Genomic DNA, 23,729 nt, shown 5'->3' with positions numbered 1-23,729 from the left:
TCATTCAGGGGTGAAATATGTCCCATATTCCTAATTTCACATCCTTTTTGTGAGATTCACCAAGGTATTTTGGGGCTGCTTCACAGAAAACATCACAGAAGACTAAATCTGATAATGGTACTTTTTTTATTTCCTGCTTGTCAAAATGGACAGAAATAAAACAAAGGACATTCTTTAAAATGGATCACTGAGCAGCAGCCCTCACAGCCGCTCAGTTCCATGTAAAAGCACCCATTTCAAGTTCAAACAAAACAACTGTACAACTCAGTCCTGAGTCAGAACACTCTTCTTTTCTCCATAAATCGGTTTTATTTTTCAGTGGACAGTTACAAGAAAGGAAAACAATCACGCATCCTCTCACACTAGAGTATCTTTTTGTGTGTTAGTGGGGAAAATAAAAAAGGAAAAAACTGCAAGCACAAATCACAGCACAACAATATAAAGGTAGAGAAGACCCTGCGAAATCAGTGAGACAAAGAGAGAGACCGATAGAAGGACAAAGAGAGCACAGATCTCAACTGAGGCTGGACGAGGGACTCTAAAGTGGTCCTAGTTGAAATGGAAATATGGAGGATTACCATTTCAAAATTAAATGAATGTGAAATTTCTGACACTGCACTGCATGTTTGTGTACCCATGCTTCCCCTTTACCCATAACATCATTCATATTCTCACATTACTAAGAATACAATCACATCATTTATGACTCCACCCCTTGTCAATAAAGGCCAGTGGACTATAACACTTATTTTCATACACACCAATTACAGCCCCTCTCTCAAAGGGGGCATGGAAGACAGCATGACAATCATATGAATTTCTAGAAAATACTACAGAACGTGAAGGTTAGTTTCTAACGAAAAATCTCACCAAGGCAGACGTATCCCCTCTTAAAAAGGGCTGTGAAATTATTTTCTTCCATTGTTCTTGTGAAAGGGAATAAAAGTCATTATTGTTGTAGCGCCTCTAGTGTTCATTTCACCAGGAAAGTCAACATACAAATGGCTTTCTTGCAGTTCTTTCTGCACATTAAATGGGAATAGGAGGAAGTATTTTAACATAAAAAATACACACTTTAACGTTCTCTGTTTGTGGTTTAGCTGAGAGGAACAAAATCAACACATTCCATGTATAATTATTGTGTGTCGACATCAGCACATGCAAAATGTGTCTACAATTTCATCTCTGATGTAATTGCTTATATTTCATTATCAAAATGCTCTAAGAGTGCCCTCATCCAAACAATCACACAAACTGTGCAAAATAGTTGTGAATACAAGAAAGAGATCTGTGAAAACAACTCTAGTTGGCTTAAGAGAAAAAACAATAAATCAAAATGTGAAATCAAGACTATTTCTACTGAAGACGAAACACTTCTACAACTCTTTTAAAAAGAATTTAAAATATTGCCTAATTTACATATCTGGCATCATAGTTAACAATGGTGTAGTGCTCGTTAAAACCATAAATTTCAAAATTATACAAAAATAGAAATAACCCAATAACATGGATTAATATTTCACTTAACTGCGTAGAAAAGGCTGTTTTCACATTTTGATGCATTAATGCACACTGAACATTTCACTTGAGTCTATAACATGGACTGATTCTGAAAAGACAGCGCAATTATCTATTTACAGCAAATGTCTTGCAACTTAAAGCTCAAGGACTCGGAGTAGAGAATATGGCAGGCAGTCTTTAGGCCACGGATAAGAGGGAACTTTGAGTTCAAAACAGTCACCTCAGCACAATCTGACGTCAGATTGCTGCCGTCCCCAAAACACTTCTCTGGATTTAGTTTGACATTTTTTCTTCTTTTAAGCAGGCTTCAGTAGCAAGTCTCTGAACACAAAGCAGACTTACAGATAGCTCATTCTACAAAAGAGGCGCACAATTTTCTTGTGCCAAAAAAGGAAAAATGCCCCTCCAAAGAGACCAGGAAAAGCAGTCTCAAAGCTGGTCTCCAGTTTGTCCAAGAAATCAAAACTTGAGAATAAGAGTGGCATCATCAGAAACATCAGAAAAATTCCATGAACTCCTCCCCCTTGTAACACTCCGTCCACTACAGTCTGTTGTTTACAGTTTCAAAGATCCACAAGAGCTTTAAAGCACACATACAGTACATACAGACGCAACTTCCCCAGAGAGGGTCACAGACACAAAAATGTTATTGCAGATTAAGTGTGCTTTCTTTCTTTCAGATTTTTTGTCCTTAAATTATTTCTTTAAAAACGATACTATTACAACATGCAAGCAAGTCATCATAAAAAAAGAGAATAATTGAACATTTAACGCCCTGTTTTTAAAACAAGGACAGACATTGCCCGATAAATATACACTCTTACAAACGCACCCTGACTGAGAGGGAATTTTATGTCGGCTTTTCTGAATAAATATGAAGAGGTTGTGGAGAGCGTGTTGGAATTACAGAAGAAACCAGAAGATTTTTTAAATCCACTTTTCTTTCTTTTCAATTATTTTTAGGAGCAAGTTTGACTCTGGATGATGGCATGGCATGCACCTCAAACCTTCTTAATAAAGGGATATCTATGCACAAAAACAGCAATATGTTGCAGCAATAATACTTCCCTTGGTCAAAAGTCTTTGTCTTTCAATTTAGATTAATGTGTAAAATTGTCAGTCTCATATCATGAAAATTATGTATCTTTGGCGACATTTTTGCAAATTGATTTCACGTGGTTCCTAACATGTATCGCTGCATTTCCGAGGTAAAATGCCCACTGTGTGGCACTAAAAGGGAGTCAAATTTTCCCCCAAAAAGATGAAGGTTTTAAGAGTAATGCTCTATCGAGTTTTAAATCAACAAAACCTACCTGATAGTGTCAGAAAAAGCCAATGTGACATGAAAAACGCAATTGCTGAACTAATCACATAATTTTGTGGTGTTGCTATGGCACTATTGGCTCACTTGTCGACTTGCATGCCCTTCTGGATTCGTACCCCTGGTCCTTTGCATCGCAAGTGCAATGAAGCACTGGTCTCTGCAGAACAATACTGGGCATTTCCCAATCTGTGGCTGATTTCAAATCGGGATGGTCGTTTTTCAACTATCCAATGAAAGTACAGAATCTCAGTGTAGTAATCATTGGATGTTTCAAAATAGGATGTGTGTTCTCAACTATCCAACGAAAGTATAGAATTTCATTGTAGTAATCATTGGGCATTTCCATACTAGGATGGGAGTTTCTCAACTATCCAGTGAAAGTATGTAATCTCAGTGTAGTAATCATTGGGTGTTTCCAAACTAGGATGGGAGTTTCTCAACTATCCAGTGAAAGTATGGAATTTCACTGCAGTAATCATTGGACATTTCCACACTAGGATGGGTGTTTCTCAACTATCCAATGAACAAAGTGAATCTCAGTGTAGTAATAATTGGGCTTTCCAAGCTAGGATGGCCATTTCTCAACTATCCAATGAAACAGACAAATCGTGTAACGCGGTTGAAAAACACCCATCTCTGTTTGAAAACATCCATTGATTGGGAAACGCCCATTTTTGCTCTGTCTCAGTGGAACCATAGTTGAGCTACAGCGGAATTTCATCACATTTGAACAAGCTTGTAAATGTAGTTGGTTATGTAATGCAAACATAAAAATGTTGTCTTAAGACAACATTGTGTGAGGAACAGAGCAAAAAGTAACTGTTGATGAACAGATAATCTGAAGTTTTTCTCATGATTTATGTTAAAAGAAATACAAGTCATTGTTGTTTTAGCCACACTAGTGTTCATTTCACCAGGAAAGTGCCAGATTTACAAGGCACATATAAATAATAATAATAAAAGAAAACATAGGTATAATAACGTGATTCAATGACACCAGGTTGCAAAACTGTAGTTAATTTGATATAAAGTTTGTGGAGGTAACTAAAAGTTATACCCTTAAGTGTATTTAACCATTGAAGAATTCATCCTTTCAACATTAGTCTAATTATATTAGTCAAGAATAAGGGCAAATTCAGTGACTAAACATGATCACATTACATGCTGGTGTCTGCTCCCGAAGAATATCACAAAAAAATCAATGGCACGTTGATACCACTTTCTCTCATCATAGCTAAACAAATCAAAAACTGTGGTGAGATCATGTGGCAATCATCTCACTTGCAGTTGGTGCGTCATACAGTATAATGATGTCATAGAGACTCCTCCCACTGAAGTGCCCCATTCAAAATGTCTCCTCACAAACCATTTGGCACAACTTGTCTAACCACAGCTGAAAGAGTTAGGCAAGAAGAAATACCCTCAGGTCCATACTGGAATGAGCTCTTTGGAGGGACTGACAAGGGGTTCCAGGTTGAACCACACCTAGCAGTGGGCAGATGGAAAAAAATATATTTTCTGGTTGATGTTGGGGGAGTCTCTTTGGATCCGTGATGATGGGATAGAGAAGGATGAGACTGGTAGGGTGAAGTAGGGCACAGAGATTAGGTTAGCGTGATGTAGGCGGACGCTTTTTCCTTTAGCTGGCGGAGACACAGATGGCAACTCCAGCTTCCTGCAAAACAAAATCCTCAAATATTATAAAGCAGAACGAGGCGTTCAATGTATATTTGGCCAAAGTTAAAAACACTATTTAAAGATGAAGTGTCTTATTTTTTTGAGAATGAAAGCCATTCGTAAGTTCTAATTTACCTGAAAATTATAATCACTGTGGCGCTATCAATATATTGCTCTTTTTTCGGGGCATCCTGACCAGCCTGACAGAGCAACATTGACTGAGTTTGGGGGGGAGGGGTCTGTTTGGCCACAAATACAGTACAAGATGGGGGAGAGTTTAGGATTCTGTTTGATGATGCTTGTGGCTCATAAATAACACACTTCACCTTTAAGTAGCAGTTCTTGTACTCAAAATAAATAGTATAAATGTGTTCCTTCAACTTCGAGCACTTTAAGCACTGTGGACATATAGAAAGTAAAGTCTCATTAAAAAAATATCACACTCACTTTAGTTTAATTTGTTTACTAACAATGTCCAACAGTATGTTTACTATTCATGCATTGGAGGAGATTTTTGTCATTGTTTTCTGAAAATCATGAAAATTCTGACCACAGTGTAATTTCAAGCACATCTCAAATTCTGTATTGTGTTTAACAGAATTCCGTATTGTTTAAAAATTCATTTTTAAAGGGATAGTTCACCCAAAATGTATCTCATAATTTACTCATCCTCATGCCATCCCAGATGTGTATGACTTTATATCTTTTGCAGATCACAAATGAAGAATTGTAGGAGAATATTTCAGATCTGTAGGTCCATAAAATGCAAGTGAATCGTGGCCAGAACTTTGAAGCTTCAAAAAGCACGTAAAAGCAGTATAAAAGTAATCCATAAGACTCCAGTGGTTAAATCTTTATCTTCAGAAGCGATATGATAGGTGTGGGTGAGAAACAGATCGATATTTAAGTCCTTTTTTACTATAACTGTCCATTTTCACATTATTCTTTTGTTTTTGCCAATTCACATTCTTTGTGCATGTCACCACCTACTGTGCAGGGAGGAGAATTTATAGTAATAAAAGGTCTTAAATATTTATCTATTTCTCACCCACACTTATCATAACGCTTCTGAAGATATTAATTTAACCACTGGAGTCAAAATGGATTACTTTCATGCTTTCTTTACATGCTTTTTGTATCTTCAAAGTTCTGGTCACCATTCACTTGCATTGTATGGACCTTCAGAGCTGAAATATTCTTCTAAAAATCTTCGTTTGTGTTCAGCAGAAGAAAGAAAGTCCTACACATCTGGGATGGCATGATGGTGAGTAAATGATCAGAGAATTAATCTGGTTAATTATCCCTTTAAGGTGTTTGAGTTAAAATGACAGACTCATTTGTCTTGCTAAGGCTAATTTCATAACTAACATTTTATGTATTCTAGATAAAAAAAATGTCATGCTTTTTGCATTATTTGGCAAAAGTACAGCTTGACTGGAAATATTCTGCTCTGTTATTTACCTCGATTTTTCTTAGTTTTCTTCAATTGTCTTATATTTCATTTCAAGCATGCTCTTCACTGGTACTTTTGTCGACTTGGTTAAGAAGCAAAGCTAACTTTTGAAAAAACTTGTTTGGTGTGAAGGAAATTATGCCACAACTGTGCATTTTTCTTTTAGCATTAATGTACATTCATTTTCAGACAATAAATATTAAAATGGTTTATGCTTATTTCACTCTTTGTTTAGACTATCATAGTTTTAAATGCAATCATGTTTATTTTTATAGTGGATTTTCATAGTTTAATATTGAAAGTCTGGGTGTGAGACAAGGATAAAACAATAAAATCATACATAAAAGGCATTTGTAAAGTACCAAAAAATAAATGATGAAGTCCTGGTAAAAAGTTTCTAAGTCAGTTTTAATGTGTGTGACCTTCATATAACACAGATAAAAAAGTTGAAATCTGTTAGTTTGAATAAAAATCAATCGCTGGGCAAGAAAGTGCATTAAAATCAACACCTAAAGGTAAAACAAATAGCACATACCCTCCGGAGGCTCCGCCATGGGGGGACTTAGACAATACATATGATACCCTCTGTCACAATCGTCACAAAATAAAAGCTGATCCTGCAAAGATAATGCAAGCTGATCCTTGTATGCATATTTCCCCAAATGCCAGATCTGGGGTATGGATTACATAACTCAGAAACACAATAAAGAAATGCATTGGAAAGGAAAGTTTTTTTGTAGGGGATACTTACGTCATTCTCTGATGTACCACACAAACTGCACGATTTGCACTCAATGCACTGCCAGCGGTATGTCCGCACTGCTGCCGTCATGTTGACAGTGAACTGCAGGCACGACGGATGCCCTGCAAAAAAAAAAAAAATTAATAAAACCCATTCCAAAGCTGAGGAGAGCTAAGAAAGGGTTTGGTCGCACCTGATCGGCCACAGTCCGCACAGGAAATGAGATCTTCCGGACAACCGGTTTTCTTAGAGCCTCCTAGACAGAAGTCACAGTAGCCGTTGGGGATGACGGAACCATCGGCTGCTTTTTTGGCTGCAACGAGACAAAGAAATGCAAAGCTTAAAAAAAAGAAATATATGAGTTTAGTACTTAGGAGTTTGTTCAAAACCCTAACCGTAAGTATGAGCAATAGTAATAGTGATGCTTGCCTTGGCAAGCACCACTAAGTAGAACTGCTTATAGGATCCCTGCAGGATTGTGTAGAGGGTTTTCTGTCCATATGTTTCCTTTCACAGTGGAAAATGAGCCTGCTGAAGCATGCAGGTGGAGAATGCAGCATGGAGTGAAGTGGGGGACATGTGCTCTCCACTTGGAGAACTGGAGGTCTGTTAAATATTGTCACAGGAAGAGAGGGGAACTGCTGTGCGATGAGAGACAAATACACAGCAGGAGACTGGTGTATATAATTAACAAGTAAGACAAGGATGTCTCCAGATTGCCCAGTTACAACACAGCTCTCAGATCAGTCTGTATTCACGGCTGAATTATTCTGTCTGTCAGAGGGATGAATTAAATACCGAATGGCGAGATTTAGAGAAGAGGAATTTGAGTGCACAGAATGATGGTTTGAGTGAATGTACAGGGGGGGTTCAGAAGTCTGAGATCACATTGAAATTTTGGGATTCAAAATCTGATTTACATCTGGAAACAAACAGTACATTTTAGAATCCTTATCAATTTGTTATCAAAATGTTAAGATGTAAAATGCTAGAATTGTGCACTATTTCTAGGTCCCTAATTAAACGGAAGACAAATTTACGACCTTGACAATGTTAACTCCTTGGTACAAACGGATAGACTTCCTTGCTTCCATTGAAGCACACAATATGCTCTTTGGATCATTCTGAAATTGCACAGGATGATGAATCAATATTGTTTTTGCACAAACTTGTGCATTCTGTCATTAAAGCAAAATGAAGACATACCAAATACTAAGAAATGCTGAAATACCAAATAGTGAGAAATGCATTTAAATTCCTATCCTTAATGGGACAGTTCACTCAAAAAAGACAATACTAACCTCATTTACTCGCCACTATGCCATTCCAGATGTGCATGACTTGTCTGCTGAACACAAGCAAAGGTTTTTAGAAGAATATCTGTAGGTCTGTATGCTTGTAGGTCCATATAATGCAAGTGAATGGTGTTGAATGGTTTTAAAGCTCCAAAACCAAATAAAGGCAGCATAAAAGTACCCTGTAATACTCCAGTGGTTTAATCCATGTTTTAAGAAGTGATGCGGTAGGTGTGGGTGAGAAACAGATCAATATTAAAACCCTTTTTTCCTATAAATTCTCTACCTGCCCAGTAGGTGGTGACATGCACAAAGAATGTGATTTTACCAAAAACAAAAGAAGAAGAATGTGAAGATTAAATATTGATCTGTTTCTCACCCACACCTATCATATCACTTCTGAAGACATGGATTTAACCTCTAGAGTCAAATGATTACTTGTATGCTTTTTAAAGCTTCAAATTTGTGAAATATTCTTCTAAGAATCTCCGTGCTCAGCAGAAGAAAGAAAGTCAAATGCATCTGGGATGGCATGAGGGTGAGTAAATGAGTAGAGAATTTTCATTTTCAGGTGAACTATCCCTTTAATATAATTTGTTATAAAAGATTTTGTATTAAATCCAAATAATGTCAAATAAAGGCGATTTATAAATGGTCTCAGGACCACACTGCATAGTAAATAGTCAAAATAAGTGGATAAGCAACCATACAACACAACACACACACACACACATAATCAGGAGCAGGGTATGAAACTCTGCTGGGTGATTTCGGAGAGCTCTGGCCCTCTCCAGCGAGGTCATTAATCCACTCCATCCTCCAGAGTGGGGGAGGTGTGTGTGTATGTGTGTGTGTGTGTGTGTGTGTAAGAGAGTTGGGGAGGGGGGGGGGGCTGTTCTGTTTTATTCTCTAATCTCTAGAGAGAGAGAGAGAGAGAGAAAGCCCCTGATCGGGACAAGAAAAGAGGACGAATTAAAAATTCCAGTGCAGATGAACCAGTGGTCACTGCCCCAACCCCTGCATCCTGCATCAATGCAAAAATAAATAGGCATGAATTACAAATGTGAAGGTTGAGTGAGGAAGACAAAATAACTCAGCTAGAGCTCTAAAGGGGAACAGAAGAACTGGACGGAAGTTCAAGACTGCATAAAAACATAGACTGTGTGGTACAATCATGCCACTCTGTGTCTATCAGAAGCTGGATCATGTTGCATGCATCTGCAGCAGTGTATATCAGTAGCAGGCATTAGGGGCAGTGTGCTCTGATGCTGTCCATGGTCCTTAAACATGCTGCAGTATATTTGTCTACTCTACACAGCTGCAAGTTTACTCGATTATATTGACTACAAATTCTGATGTAATTTGCAGTTTATTCTGGCCATGAACAGTCCACTTAGCCAGGATGAGATGTGTTTTTGTGACGTTTAGGGACCAACCTGGTGTCATAAAAACATCACTTACATTTTTGCAAAATGATTTTTATGTGGCTTATTGAACATATCGTATCACTTTCCTGTTCCAATGAACACTAGAAGTGCTACAATACCAATGACTTGTATTCCCTTTCACACAAATCACGAGTAAAACGTCAGATTATCAATTCATAAACACATACTTTTCACCCTGTTCCTCTCACAGTGCTTTTAATATAGTGCATGACCTGTAAGTTGATACTTTTTAACGTTTGCATTACATAACAACAATATTTACAAGCTTGTTCGAGCGAGATCAAAATTACCGGCAGCTCAACAGATCGAGAGTTGCGCTTGCGATGCAAAGTACCTGGTTACTAGTGCTGAAGAGCATGCAAGTCGACACATGAGCTGAAAATGTCATTGAAGCACCAGAAAATGTATTTGTTTCTTCAGAAATTGCTTTTATCATTTCACTGCATAATTAGAGCATAAAAACTGGTGAAAGGGTGAACTGCAGATTTAAAGGAGAGCTATCTTTGCTGCAGAATACATTCATTTGTCTCAGCATAATATGCAGTGTAAGTAAAGTAGGTTGATTTTTCTCTTTTTGCTCTGTTTGTTTGACCATCCCAGCAGGACATAGCAACATTGGCTCAACCAATAGTGTGAGTTTGGGGGAAGAAATATCTCTTTGTCTGACCAACCAACCAACATCATTATTGTAATTCCTTTTGGTGATGCTAGTGGAACAGAAATGACACACTAAACCTTTAATTTGATTAAATACATCATTGAATGCTTAATATAGCTGCGGCAAGTACACTAAGGTACTGAAAAATGCAAGTAAGTAACATATGGATTAAGAAATGATAGTAAGGACTAATCTAGACCATTTTCCAACAGTTTGCATATAGAAAACAAAAGGCAAAAAATCTGTTCTCTCAAAAGCAGACTGTGCTCTTTAGTCCCTCAGGAGCGTCAACACACATTTACATTTACATTTATGCATTTGGCAGACGCTTTTATTCAAAGCGACTTACAGAGCCCTTATTACAGGGACAATCCCCCCGGAGCAACCTGGAGTTAAGTGCCTTGCTCAAGGACACAATGGTGGTGGCTGTGGGGTTTGAACCAGTGTTCTTCTGATTACCAGATTACCAGTTATGTGCTTAGACCACTACACCACCACCACTCTATCAGTGCACACACAACACACACACATGCTCATACATGAACACACAAACAGTCTCTAAGCACAAGCACTCGAACAGTTCCTTCTGTATCACATGCACACATACAAAGAAAAAAACACAACATGTATGTTTACAAAAAGGCTTAAAACCCTTGAGAGTGAATCAGCAGTTTGTAACATGGTTGTGAATGTGACTGCTCTGCAGCCCGCCTGACTCAAGAAAAAGCCTATCAATGATTAAAAGCCTGCAGTCGTTTTTAAGGTGTACTGTTCTGATGTTAGCCACAGGCAATCAATCCTGACTTCTCATACACACTCACAAATATGTGCACACAAAAAGGAAAATGGGAGGTGAAAAAGAAAGGGAGACAGATGCTCTACTCTACGCTAAACCTTCTGTAGAACGTTGTCGCTGCAGGGAGAGCAAGCAGGTTTGCTGGTCTTTGCTGGTCTCCCAGACTGGTCAGGTTGGTCTGGTTTGCTGGTTTTACAGAGGTTTTGGTACCTTGTCAGCTGGGCGACCACCTAAACCATCTGAACTCCAGCTTGGCCAGGCTGGAGACCATTCAGGGGTGCATTTCCCAAAAGCCTCGTTAGCGAACTATGGTCGCAAGTGTCATCGTTACCAACATATTTCAACGATTTGGCATTTCTCGAAACCGTAGTTCCAACGAACATTTGCAAACAGCGTCGCAAAGTTGCGTATTTGGAACTACAGCTCTCCACCTGTGGTTAGAAGCATAATTTCTTGTTAGTTTGTGGCGTTGACTTCATTGATTTGACCGCATCTGGGGTGTGTTCTGTTCAGAGTTATCACCCCTATGCCCTATTGCTTTCAAAGACTTCACCATGCACTAAGAACTGCACTGCTGGACTTAAGGCATAGTTTCTTCTTGTGGCCCTCTGAAGGTGTGGATTCACAACCTGCAGCAATTCAAGGATCTTGGTCCTTGGAACCCGGAATTATCTTATGATGTCGTCAACAGATAGAAAGGGAAGTGTGAAGAAATTTGTCATTATGTAGGCATTTATTATCTCTATCTGACTTCTGCGTCGCCTTATATGCTCAAGCTGTGGGATTCTTTGTAAAGTTGCCATTGTTGAGCATTTGAAACACACATAGATATACTGTATTTATTAGGAGAATCAATAATACACCTGCTACTGATGCACATGAGGAATGGATAGAAAAGTCTTGGTGGATAATAATCATGTAAATTAACTAGATAAATGTGAGTGATTCATCAATGATTTGTGACAGTAATAGGGCACAGCTTAATTTGATTATCAAATTATTGTATTCATCTGTTAATGGGTTTTTGATTTTAAAATAGGCTGCTTTCGTGCAGTTTTTTATTTTTTTCATAGTGAGATGAGAAGTGAGGCCTTTCTTAAGAATTGTCTGATTGCACAATCGTGGTTAAGCAGTGAGTTATGTCATTGTATGGGAAATGCACCCACAGCAGCTTAACCTGGTTTAAAATGTATTTTTAGCATGGAGTGTGATTAAAATTGATTATTTTAGTGTGCTACAGTATGTACAGTATGTTTACATGGATAGTATCACAGTGTTAGCTTAGTAACATGCTGTTGTCAAATTTCACTGAAATTAATTGAGAGTCGAGTCTCCCAAGCGAAGCGTTCTTTGTACAGGTATGTTTGTATGTCACAAATCGGTCACTTAAAAGGTTCCATTTAGCTAACTTAGGCCATGTTCACACTAATACGGTCGCTAGTTAAAATGATCATTCTTGACATCAGCAGTGGAATTACTACTACCCTTATAGTACACGTACATAACCCAGATGTATATTTGGCGTGTTTGTGTTTACACTTAGAAGATGTACTGTAGTTATTTGGTTGTTTGCAATACGTCTTTAGTACATTTCCTCTCGGATGTCAATAAGACATTCAGCAGATGTCTTTGAGATTTTTATTTAGAATGCTTGTAAATCTGATCTTTTTAAGATGTTTACAAGATGTTAATTAGAATGTGATGCTTTCCAGATAAAAAGGTCTAAAACAGACTGGGAGATGTACGTGTGCTCTCTGGAGAGTGAAAATACTATACAAAAATGACGTCTTACATTATTGTGGAAATACCCATTCTAAAAGGTTAACTAGTAAAAAACATAATTACTGACACTTGTAACAGCTTTTTCACTAGTACAAATTTCACAATGATCTGTCATTCACTCCAATTTCACATATGCTACATTTTAAATATCTTAACTCTTTAAGCTCTGAAGGTGTTTTTAAAGATTTACAGCTTTGGCATACCCAAAAATAAAGGCTTACACACACACGCACGCACACACGCACACACACACACACACACACACACACACACACACACACACACCTAAATAAAACAATGAGGGACAAGTGTTTGGTATCATTGTAAAGGAAACCTTTTTAAAAATGTAATTATATATATATATATATATATATATATATATATATATATATATGAAAAAAAAATATATATATATATATATATTGATACATTCTGAGACTCTCAGCCTAAGAAACTGCTGGAATGTTTTTTTTTAGCCAAAATTGTACTTTGTTTTTGTTTTCCTTGATTTTACATTGTATATCTCTGGGTGTGAATAAGGTGCCATAGAAAGACTGCTTTTGTTTTGTTCCCAATCATATCAACTCTATCTGAGAAAAATGTTGTGCTGATATGAAAAAGCAATCAAAAGTTATAGCATTACAAATATAATTTATCATAGTGTCCAAAAACTTCTCCATGTGTCTATAAGGCTCTCCAAACACAAACAGCATAATAATTGCACATACAAACTTATTACACATGCAAACACAACAATAACTAAAGGTATGCATTGCATGGAGACATGATTTTAGTAATGAGATTTCACAGAATGAATGTCTTTTGACTCTGTCTTTTGTCTTTTGACTCAATGAGTCTGCATCGAGTCATTTGCATGGCACCATCTCCTGGTGGCCATATATAACATTGTGCTTTGTGTGGATTATCAAATGATCTATGCATCCGGTTATCTTGTGCATGGGCTCGTTTGAAAGATAATCGCCTCCTCTAAGTAATGTTATATGATATTTTATGTTCTGTTTATATTCCATAAAGTTATGAGCAATAATGCGGCATATAAGCATTATCAACATAATTGTCAAAGCCATATACTTAGCTATTACTCGCTAGATATATGTATCTGAGTAAAACAAATAGGCATGTTGTATTCTACTATTTGAGAGCTTTTCAGCAACATATGGCACATGGCTACTTGATGAGTCTGACTTTCAAAGTACTTGTTCAGCTTTGGTCATAATGCCTATATGTATTGTTAGAGCTTCCAAGCTTTCAAACGAAACCTATTTTGTGTTGGTCAAGACTGTAGTTATTAATATTTTGACAATTATATATTTTTTAACGTGGGCACGGACATCCAAGCTTAAATGGTTAAAAGGTTTTCTAACTAGAGTAGTTACAATCACATTATAGATATCTGAAATTAACATTGTCACTAAAACCAAATTACCTATACCAAAAATGAGCATTTTTACTAGTTGTAACTCAACTGATGATGTCAGGGTTGGACGTTTGCACTATAGTAACAGCGTAATTATTGGTTTAAAAAACTTTTTTTTCACCAGTAAGTTTTCACTGATTTGTGAAACTGGAATTTCAAATAGTAAGAAATTAACAATAGATATCAGTTTTGAAAATGAGTAGTGACATATTACATGTGAAATTCTACTACTAAATATGAAATTACAGATAATTTGTAACTTCATATTTACTAGTAGAATTTCACATATAATATAATAATAATAATAATGTTTTTACTAGTTAAAAATGTAATTTCTGGTATAAGTAAGGTAATTTTGCGAGTAATGACGGAATTTAAAAAATCAAGAATTATATTTTTTACTAGTGAAAATATAATTACTGATATCAAACATTTGCACTTTCACTAGTGTTAGAATTAGCATTTGAACTACACTGTAAAAAAAATCCAACTACAATTTTGTCAGATAAGACCAATTTTAAAAAGAAAAGGTTTAGATTATTTAAAACAATTAATAATGTCAGCTTTTACACCATTTAAGTCAAAGCAACTTAATATTTAAAAAAGTGAGCACATACAATGTCAGGTTTGGTGGTGAAGATAGACCTTACAGGATTTTGATCACTGATGCTCAGTCCTGTGGAGGCCATTTGTGGCAGATTCTTTGACAAGGAATATTTCCTTATCATATATACACTCACCTAAAGGATTATTAGGAACACCTGTTCAATTTCTCATTAATGCAATTATCTAATCAACCAATCACATGGCAGTTGCTTCAATGCATTTAGGGGTGTGGTCCTGGTCAAGACAATCTCCTGAACTCTTTCAGCACCTTGTTGAATCAATGCCACGTAGAATTAAGGCAGTTCTGAAGGCGAAAGGGGGTCAAACACAGTTTTAGTATGGTGTTCTTAATAATCCTTTAGGTGAGTGTATATATATATATATATATATATATATATATATATATATATATACACACACTTTCGGAAATGCTGTCCATAACTGTATACTTTGGAAAACGATGACAAAACTGAAAACAGACAAGTGTGGACATGGCCTTAGGAAGCAGAAGCCTATGTCGGCAGTAGGCAGCAATACAGCTCACTAGGTTTTTGAACAGAGCCATATTTTAAAAAAAGAAGAAATAAAAGGAAAACAGGAGGAAAGAACAAGTTTGAGACAAGCCAAAAGAAAAAAACATAGAAGGAGAGTTCCAGAGACATACATAAGAGTTTCCTTCAAATGCCTTCCTACAGGACCACCCTACCTCTTTCCCAATGCAGCATTTGTCCAATTACTGGGAGAATACAGGCAGAACAGCACACTTCACAGCTTTCAAGTGTGTCTGCAGCCCCATGGGAATTGAAAGACAGAGATAGGATGAGGAATGCTCAAGTACCCCTCTTCCCTTATCATCTCTCTCTCTCTCCCTCTCTCTCGCCCTCTATCTGAGAAACATGCTGCTCTCGCTCTCTATGCACCTATTCCAAACGATTCTATAGTGACAAGATTCTGTTTCGGCTAGATCACACATCTCTAATTAGGACAAAAATTGGTAGGAAGAGAGAGCATCACCTGCCTCACCTGCCTCACCGAAGTAACACTGGAAGAACTCATAAGCACCTGTTACCATACCCAGCACTCCGTAAAACGTGTATAGCCTTCACGAGGCCATCAAACTAAAATAATGCAAAGGTATTTCGCAGCATCCCTAAAACTAATAAAGACGATTCACCTCAAAAACCATAAGAGACCCACCACATGCCAGGTCTGACGTGTCACTGTGACTGTGAAATAAGGGTTAAATTAAAGCTGTAGAGATAGATACTTAAAATAGTAAAACAGAGAAGTCAAACTGTGAGTGAGTCACCGATAGAGAGTCTTCTGCTTGTACAGCTTAAAGGAATATTCCAAGTTAAATGCAAGTAAAGCTCAATCGACAGCATCTGAGCCACACTGTAGATTCACACCTGAAATCGACCCCAAAAGTGTCATGCCCAATCAGACATTTTTGCATGAATTCAAAATGTGTTTACCTTTCCCTTTGGTGCAATTGATAGCACATTACACATCTCCAAGACAAAGATTCTGGTTTGGTGAAAACCAGGAAGTAATCATGTTCGCACAAACAATGGTGAGCACGATTCGTATGTTGCATTTTCGCTCAAAATTGTAATTTTTACTCGAATGACAGTTAGGTCTGGTTAGCGTGTAGGGTTAAAAAAATACAAATTCCTGTTGACTGCATTACATTATTTACAACTAAAAATACAACTTGCTTTTGGCGCCACTATGTGGATATTTCACCTGAGAAACGTCCTCACACGTACCCATATGCTCAACAACATATGCGATTATCTAATCAGCCAATCATGTGGCAGCATAAAATCACGCAGATAGGGGTCAGGAGCTTCAGTTAATGTACACATCAACCATCAGAATGGGGGAAAATGTGATTTCAGTTTGACTGTGGCATGATTGTTGGTGCCAGATGGGCTGGATTGAGAATTTCTGTAACTGCTGATATCCTGTGCTGGATGGGCTAAAACAGCAAAAGACCACTTTATTTGGACCACAGTGCTCCTAATAATGTACTCAGTGAGTACATTCAGTGAGAATTATTAGTGCAAAGGCAAAAACCAACACAAACTCCCACAAGGAGGAAAAACAAACATAAACTACCCCGTAGGGGCAAAAGATAATCCAGGAAGGGGCAGAGGGAGAGCATCAAAAACAGGACCAACATGAACCAACCAACAAACAGACCGAAAAGACACACAAGACTGGAAACAAGACGAACACGCACTGGACAGCAAATACAAGAAGACTAAATAGGGAGAGAAATCAACAGGTTAACAAGGCAGGGCAGGTGTGACTAATAAACTAATAAATGGGCAAACAAGGAGACGGGGTATGACGTAAGACAGTGAGACACGCGCGATACAAAAACAAAACAAAGCCACATGCTCTCACAAGACAACAAAACACTTGAATGGCATGAGCGCACATCACCAAGACAATAAGGCAATATATGCTCATGCAAACCGACAAACAAGACGAGAGAATGTGTAGCAACACCAAACAAAGAGATGCCACACATTCTCACACTAAACGAAACCTGAGGGTACATTGCGAGGCAAACGTGATGCAATGGACACCTGCGCGAGAGTTCGGCCACACACAAACCCAAAATCACAAACCAGACAGGAAGTCAGAATCCATACTCCAGAAATGAAACAAGACAGACTGAAGAGCGCACAGCAGGGAATACAACCGAAACCGTGTGCTCACACAAAGACAGACAACAAAACACAAGACAGAGTGGGACATGGGACGATAATGCCACGGTCCTGTCAGACAAAAACCCAGACAGAGTGACAGGACCTTGACAGCCATTCTATTACTAACAGTCTAATGCAAACATGTATACTGTTTAAGGATTACGGCAATTTTGAAACGATGTATGATAGCCCCACAAACGTCTGTTGTCGGTGCATTATACTGTACACACATTTTTGCTTGTTTTACAAGCAGAACAAATCAATATTACTTTCTGTGGTAATCGACAGCATGTCACAGATGCTGATATGCTCTGACTTATTTTGCAGAAAATCTCAAATATCAGTGTCTCATAAAGCAGGGGTTTTCAAACTGGCATCCTGGGACCCCCAGGGGGCCGCAAGGGGGTCCACGGAAAATTGAAAAAATTTGGTGGTCCTAGGCATACCCCTGCCCTGAAGCATACTCACTTTAAAATACAATGTAGTGTGAGGGACCTCTAAGTTTTGCTGTGGTGTGGATGGACGAATTCTACACAAACAAATAACACATGAGAGAACAAACATACAAACCCCCCCCCAGAACTCAGCTTTATAACCGGTACTGTACATATTTGCCTCCTCAGTTTTTTTGAGGTTGTCTGCATACTGCACCCCAGTTCCTGACCATGATAAATGAGGCAAACTCTTGCTTTTAATAACCCCCTTAATCATGCTACCACAGACACATACACACATGTCCATGTACGGTTACACATAAACAAATAGCATTTGCACTGTTGGTTTAGAAAAACAAACAAACAGATAACTACTAGTTAACAGATAGTACTAGACTGATATATCCAAGAATGGATTATGAACTGAGAGGCCCATGAGCCGGTACACCATGGCCCCTCTATGACGTGACTACTTTCACATTTATGTGGTACAGGACGCTTGATAGATTTGGATGGATTTTTCAAACGGACAAAAGAAATGTTTGGAGCAATGTCTTACGGCCAATTATATGTAGCCTACTTTTGAATTATGAATCGTTCCAAAATCATCTGTTATTAATAGGGATGTGCATAGTATTCAAATATAAAAATCACTAAATGTTATTTTGCATGCGTTCAGAGGTTTTAAACCCAATCGGAGTCCGACGGTACCCGACAAAACTACAGGTTTTGGGACAGGTTCGGGTCAGTTTTTCCAAGTAGGCTATAGGGTGAGTTATGGGCTGTTCACATGTGCATCTACGCTGTTTTTCAATAGTTTTTCTAGGCTATGTAAACACGCACTGGACGGATGTCTTTGATCGTTGTGCCACAACTCACTTTTTTCAGCACACCACGCAGGACCGTTCCTTTAAGATTAAAATAACTTTAATATAATCCAGGGTGCACTTAGTGACTCCAGTCAGGCTTCCTAAGCAACCAATTGGCCCGGTTGCTAGGGTGGGTAGAGTCATGTTGGGTTAACCTCATCGTGGTTACTATAATGTGGTTCTAATGTGATTTTATCCATCCCTGGATATATTGGCCAGTCATATTAAAAAAACAATATTTGGCCACATTGAGATTATGATGCCTGCTTGTCTTATTATTAAGTGTGCTAACTTATAAATCTACCAACAGATTTGTCAATTGATTTGGCTAATTTTCTATAAAATATTATGAAATATTGAAATCTTGCCTGTTCTCTAGATCTGCACCAGTTAAAGAAAAACATCAGGTATTGTCAACCACTCACCAATCATCAAATATCACCAAATTTCTTCCCATAATCAAAATGGTAAAACACTCAAATGTGGAAAGAAAATGCGTTGCAGTATTATATGGGCCTCAGTTGCTCAACTCGCAGGCTGGATTGCATAACAGAATGACATTGCAAAGGGAGAAGAGGACGAGCATTTGGTGCATAATACAACCTGATCTATGGTTGCAGTGCAGTCAGTTCGACCTGCACAAAAACACAAACATGCACACAAACCATAGCTGACAAACAGCCCAAGAGCATAAGATCATACAGCCCAAACCCACTTCAAGCTTTCAGAAAAAGCATTCAAATGCAAAATAACAGGGAAAAATAACAGTGTGGTTTTCCACATACCAGTGGGCTTTCAGAGAAAAGATGGATACTGGGGAGAGAAAAGATAGAACTGTATACATTTTAAATTATTATTCTCGCCGGAGAACCCTGAGATTATGGATGCAAAAACACCTCATGTGATTTATACAATTTATAATACCTGAAGGAAATTTATATTCTGTCTTTAAAGGGTAACTAAACACCTGCTCAGAGTCTGACTCCACCCACTAGAAATATTTGAAAATGCAGGAAAAGTGGTCGCAAGACAACATGTACATGAATCTGGCGTGGTGAGCTGGAACCTGCTTACGTCAGCTGTCACCGCTTACGTCACGAAGTACCGCAACAGCCAATAGGAAAATTCAACTGCAATAGCCACCGTTCAACCGGAAGAGGGCAGCACTCAGATGTTTTTACACCATATATTGTAGAATTAAAACACTTTATACACAAATGTCAAAAAAATTACTTGAATCAATGACCAGTACTAATAAAGCCCCATGCTTACAGATCATTAACTAAAAAAAGTTGGTTTAGGGTTTAGTTACCCTTTAAAGGTATAGTGTGTAATTGTTTGATGTTAAAGGTATATTCCGGGTTCAAAACAAGTTTAGCTCAATTGACAGCATTTGTGGCATAGTGTTGGTTACCACAAAAAATATTTCCGACCTGTCTCTCCTTTTCTTTAAAAAAAGCTAAATCTGGGTTACAGTGCGGCACTTACAATGGAAATGAATAGGGCCAATTTTGGAGGGTTTAAAGCAAGTGTGCCGCACAAGCCCTCAAAAGTGAAGCCAAAACGTCTCGATCGCCCCCCGGTGACTGGTCCTAGTATAGGTCATAAACCCGCCTCCCCATGTTATTCAACGGGAAGTGAGTCCAACTAAACAATTAAATTACACTTCACATATCTTTTTTCCAAAGATAGTTTCTGTCATTTACTGTAGTTTCTATCACGTTGATGTAATTTCAAGTGTTTGTTTTCAAAATAAGTTTGTTTTTAGTTAGTTATTTGATGCTATAAAAACGGTGCTGTGACATCATGATTGACAGCTGTGATTGACAGGTTCTCTGAGCGTAGTCACTGAAGCACCAACTGACTTTTTTTCAGGATCTTCGAAGGACTGAGGAGATTGGAGCTTTAAATTTAATATCTAAATTTCTATAATTAATTATTTCACACCATCATAAGTCAAAAGTGCAGGGGCGTGTGCTTGCGTTTGATTCAGCGAGAGTGAGGGCGGGGCCTTGATTTCGCGGCTTTACTTCCTGCTCACTACTGCGCAGGTCTGGTCCCGACATCGCAACTGCGCAGACTCAAGTCCCAAGATGTCAGCGCCATATCGGGACACTGGCGGCTTCAGTTCTCACCAATGGAAAACAGCGAAGGTGCGTCGTCCATCTTTTTTTACATTCTATGGTTTAAAGACAGAAATGTGAAGCTTATAATTTTATGAAAGCACGTACTTTAAATCTTCTGTTAAATCTTGTGTTTTATTTGAGCTCTTAAGTTGTTTAAATCGTCCTTTTGACAGTCGTTTAGGGTTTACGGTGTAACGTCACCATGGCAACAAAGTTGTAAAATTGGCAATACCTTTAAAATCATATTAACACACATATTGTTTTTTTTTCTTTCTCCCCTTTTCCTCCCCAATTTGGAATGCCCAATTCCCAACGCCCAAGTCATCATGGTGGAATAGTGACTCCAGGTGGCGGAGGACGAATCTCATTTGCCTCCAGGACTGAGACCGTCAAACCACGCATCTATCACATGACTTTTCGAGTGCATTACCACAGAGACCGAGAGAAAGAACCACATTATAGCGACCACAAGGAGGTTACCCCATGTGACCCTAACCTCCCTAGCAACCGGGCCAATTTGGTTGCTTAGGAGACCTGGCTGGAGTCACTCAGCATGCCCTGGATTCAAACTCACGACTGCAGTGGTGGTAGTCAGTGTCTTTACACGCTGAGCTACCCAGGCCCCACACATATTGTTTATATCTTGTGCCTATACTTTTGAAATGGTGAGTATTTTAACGTTTACAGCCCCATTCACTTCCATTGTAAGTGCCTTGTTGAAACCTCGATTTTTGCTTTTTCTTTTAAAGAAAAGTCAAAATAAATGTTTGTGGTAATCTACATTATGCCACAAATGCTGTCAATTGAGCTTAACTTGTATTGAACCTAAAGTATTCCTTTAAATAACATTTTCCTATTCCAGCAAGACTGTGTAGGTTGATTTTTTTACCTGAAAAGTATTTAAAAAATGGCTCTGTGCACCAAAACATTCCTCTATTTGTTTAAGCATCAGGACCAGCCCAACATAGCAACACTGAGTGCAAACTTCTGGTTCTGGAAGTAAAAATATTTTTTTGCATAGGTGTATTGATTTTTAAAGATAAATTATCAAACTTTAAAGACAGACCTAGAATGACCTCCAAGGTTGTTAGTCGATGTGCTCCTGTTGAAGTTATCAGTCTGCATTATTTAAACATCATAAAAATAAACAAATAAAACACATTCAATAGCTGAAATTGTGGTAAACTACACTACCTACGATCCTGCAGGAAAAGATTCACCAATCAGAAAATTGTGGCGTGCCTACTATGCATCCGGAAAGTATTCACAGCGCTTCACTTTTTCCACATTTTGTTATGTTACAGCCTTATTCCAAAATTGATTAAATTAAATTTTCCTCAAAATTCTTCAAACAATACCCCATAATGACAACGTTAAAGAAGTTTGTTTGAAATCTTTGCAAATTTATTACAAATAAAAAAATTAAAAAAAATAAAAAAAAAAATAAAAAAAATCACATGTACATAAGTATTCACAGCCTTTGCTCCATACTTTGTTGAAGCACCTTTGGCACCAATTATAGCAAAGTCTTTTCATGTATGATGCTACAAGCTTGGCCCACCTATTTTTGGGCAGTTTCTCCCATTCTTCTTTGCAGGACCTCTCAAGCTCCATCAGGTTGGATTGGGAGCATCGGCATACAGCCATTTTCAGATCTCTCCAGAGATGTTCAATCAGGTTCAAGTCTGGGCTCTGGCTGGGCCACTCAAGGAAGTTCACAGAGTTGTCCTGTAGCCACTCCTTTGTTATCTTGGCTGTGTGCTTAGGGTCATTGTACTGTTGGAAGATGAACCTTCGCCCCAGTCTGAGGTCCAGATGTCTCTGTACATTGCGGCATTCATCTTTCCCTCGATCCTGACTAGTCTCCCAGTTCCTGCCGCTGAAAAACATCCCCAGAGCGTGATGCTGCCACCACCATGGATGGTTTTGCCCAGGTGATGAGCGGTGCCTGGTTTCCTCCAGACATGATGCTTGGCATTCAGGCCAAAGAGTTCAATCTTTGTTTCATCAGACCAGAGAATTTTGTTTCTCATGGTCCGAGAGTCCTTCAGGTGCCTTTTGGCAAACTCCAGGCGGGCTGTCATGTGCCTTTTACTGATGAGTGGCTTCCGTCAGGCCACTCTACCATACAGTTCTGATTGGTGGAGTGCTGCAGAGATGGTTGTTCTTCTGGAAGGTTCTCTGTGCTCATTGGGAAATTCAATGCTTCAGAAATGTTTCTGTACCCTTCCCCCAATCTGTGCCTCGATACAATCCTGTGCTCTGACGTGCACTGTTAACTGTAGGACCTTATATAGACAGGCGTGTGCCTTTCCAAATCATGTCCAATCAACTGAATTTACCACAGGTGGACTCCAATCAAGTAGTAGAAACATCTCAAGGATGATCAGTGGAAACAGGATGCACCTGAGCTCAATTTTGAGTGTCATGGCAAAGGCTGTGAATACTTATGTAGGCCTACATGTAATTCTTTTCTTTTTTTCTTTTTATAAATTTGCAAAGATTTCAAACAAACTTCTTTCACATTGTCATTATGTAGAATTTTTAGGAAAATAATGAATTTAATCTATTTTGGAATAAGGCCCTAACCTAACAAAATGTGGAAAAAGTGAAGCGCTGTGAATACTTTCCGGATGCACTGTAAAAAGCTTAGCAATGACCCCTCAATTCCATGACACACTGTAAATGATGTAATGGAGTCCCTAGACTCTTAAACTACAAATAAATGTGTAGATATCTGAACATTTTGTAGTTAACGTAAAATGTATTGTTTCGATACTTATAATCAACCGATTTTAATCAATAGTTTTATATTTTTCCATCCCTTTGTTTACTGAAAT

General features: G+C 38.2%; 1 protein-coding gene across 2 annotated transcripts in view; it reads right to left on the bottom strand.

The window, feature by feature from the left end:
* Positions 1–114: 114 nt before the first annotated feature.
* Positions 115–23,729, bottom strand: part of LOC127629814 (zinc finger protein neuro-d4-like) — a 93,573-nt gene continuing 69,958 nt past the window's right edge. For both annotated transcript variants that reach the window (XM_052107069.1, XM_052107070.1), the window contains exons 9-12: positions 6,911–7,030; positions 6,727–6,839; positions 6,511–6,592; positions 115–4,520 (exon numbers count right to left, since the gene is read on the bottom strand). In XM_052107069.1, the coding sequence (XP_051963029.1) occupies positions 4,450–4,520; positions 6,511–6,592; positions 6,727–6,839; positions 6,911–7,030 (386 nt within the window). In that variant the 3' untranslated portion in view covers positions 115–4,449. The remainder of the gene's footprint in view (positions 4,521–6,510; positions 6,593–6,726; positions 6,840–6,910; positions 7,031–23,729) is intronic.

This window comes from Xyrauchen texanus, chromosome 36 (genome assembly GCF_025860055.1).
Source record: "Xyrauchen texanus isolate HMW12.3.18 chromosome 36, RBS_HiC_50CHRs, whole genome shotgun sequence".
In the NCBI taxonomy this organism is placed as follows: Eukaryota; Metazoa; Chordata; class Actinopteri; order Cypriniformes; family Catostomidae; genus Xyrauchen; species Xyrauchen texanus.
The sequence above is the reverse complement of the archived record's forward strand: the minus strand, read 5'-3'. Positions and strand labels throughout refer to the sequence as shown.